The sequence below is a fragment of the Trichinella spiralis genome, assembly GCF_000181795.1.
Source record: "Trichinella spiralis strain ISS 195 chromosome Unknown Scfld4362, whole genome shotgun sequence".
Classification (NCBI taxonomy): domain Eukaryota; kingdom Metazoa; phylum Nematoda; class Enoplea; order Trichinellida; family Trichinellidae; genus Trichinella; species Trichinella spiralis.
Window position 1 is genome coordinate 1 of NW_003531301.1, and position 1,368 is coordinate 1,368.

At 29.9% G+C, this 1,368-nt stretch overlaps 1 protein-coding gene across 1 annotated transcript; it reads right to left on the reverse strand.

Annotated features, from left to right (window-relative positions):
- Positions 1 to 318: 318 nt before the first annotated feature.
- On the reverse strand, positions 319 to 1,128 carry Tsp_13944 (conserved hypothetical protein). Its single transcript, XM_003367387.1, has 2 exons — positions 1,021 to 1,128; positions 319 to 516 (listed from the first exon to the last, which is right to left on the reverse strand). Exons 1-2 carry the CDS (start codon positions 1,126 to 1,128, stop codon positions 319 to 321), a joined length of 306 nt encoding a protein of 101 aa, XP_003367435.1.
- Between the last annotated feature and the right edge of the window lie 240 nt (positions 1,129 to 1,368).

Genomic DNA, 1,368 nt, shown 5'->3' on the forward strand with positions numbered 1-1,368 from the left:
AAGTTTGCGACCGCAGTCATTGAACATCAGTTGACAGCATTAGTCAGATCATTATCTGCATAGCATTTCAGCTGTAAGCTTGTAAATATTGGCTGAATATCCACATTTCTCATCATCACAGAATACAGTAGAAATACCAGCTTAATATAGTGAAAATAGGCATAAAAATATGTAAAAAATGGAAAAAGTCATATATCAATTTCTTTTAGCTGTCGTAAATGCTGCTACGTGATCAGGATTCATTTTGTTGTTTTTTCTCAAAATTTATTGTGAAAAGGGATCCCAGGGTTGGGAACGTCCCAAACCCTGTTTTGTGTATTAGAGCTTTTGCTTGTTAGCTCTACACACGGTCTTTGCGCTGCGCTTTACGCCGCAATTTTCTTTTTTCATATCAGGACTCGAACCCCGATATAACAACTCTGCACAACCCCAGGCAAGTGATACGCTTACGCCACGTTCACTGCCCCGATGAAATGAAAAATGAATTGTATTTAAAGCAAAAACAATGCATAAATTCTACTTTTAAAATATCCAAAATAATTCTTGATAATTTTCAATTCTTTAAAAACAATTTAATATGAATTACAAAGTAAATGAATTAAAATATTAAAATGATATTTTTATTATTAAAATGAAGAAATATATTGAGAAATAAATTTTTTCAACTGCAATAATGATTCATTTTATATATATATTTTGGTTTAACATTTTCTGTCACAACAATATAATGTAATATAATATAATACATGTATATACATTTATATACATATACATTCCCCTAATTTTTAAACAGAAAAAATATAGTTGGACTTTTTCATCTTGAACCACAATATTTTTTTAACTTTGAATGCCTGGCAATTTGCGATTGATTATTAAAAAAATTCAACTAGTTTAAATCTGTTTGATTTTTTAAAAGGCACCGATAAATAAGACTGAAAAAATAAGTAGAATTAGAGTGTAAGCGGATAGATTTTAGTGATTTATGTGAATATCCCATTAACAATAAAACAAAATGAAAACCAAATTAGGTGTGCATTGCAAGTAATAGGGATAGAGTAAGCGCTTCACAGTGAACACACAACGGCAAAAGTAACAACGAGCTAAAAAAAGTTTTGCAACCGCAGTCATATCAATCATCAGTTTGTCAAGTCACTTAGATCAGATCATTTAACTGAAATAAGCATTTTCAGTTGAAAGCTTGTAAATAATAGCATGAATATCAACATTTCTCTTCATCAAAGAAATACAGTAGAAATACCAACCTAATATAGTGAAAATAGGCATAAAAATATGTAAAAAATGGAAAAAGTCATATATCAATTTCTTTTAGCTGTCGTAAATGCTGCTACGTGATCAGGATTCATTTTG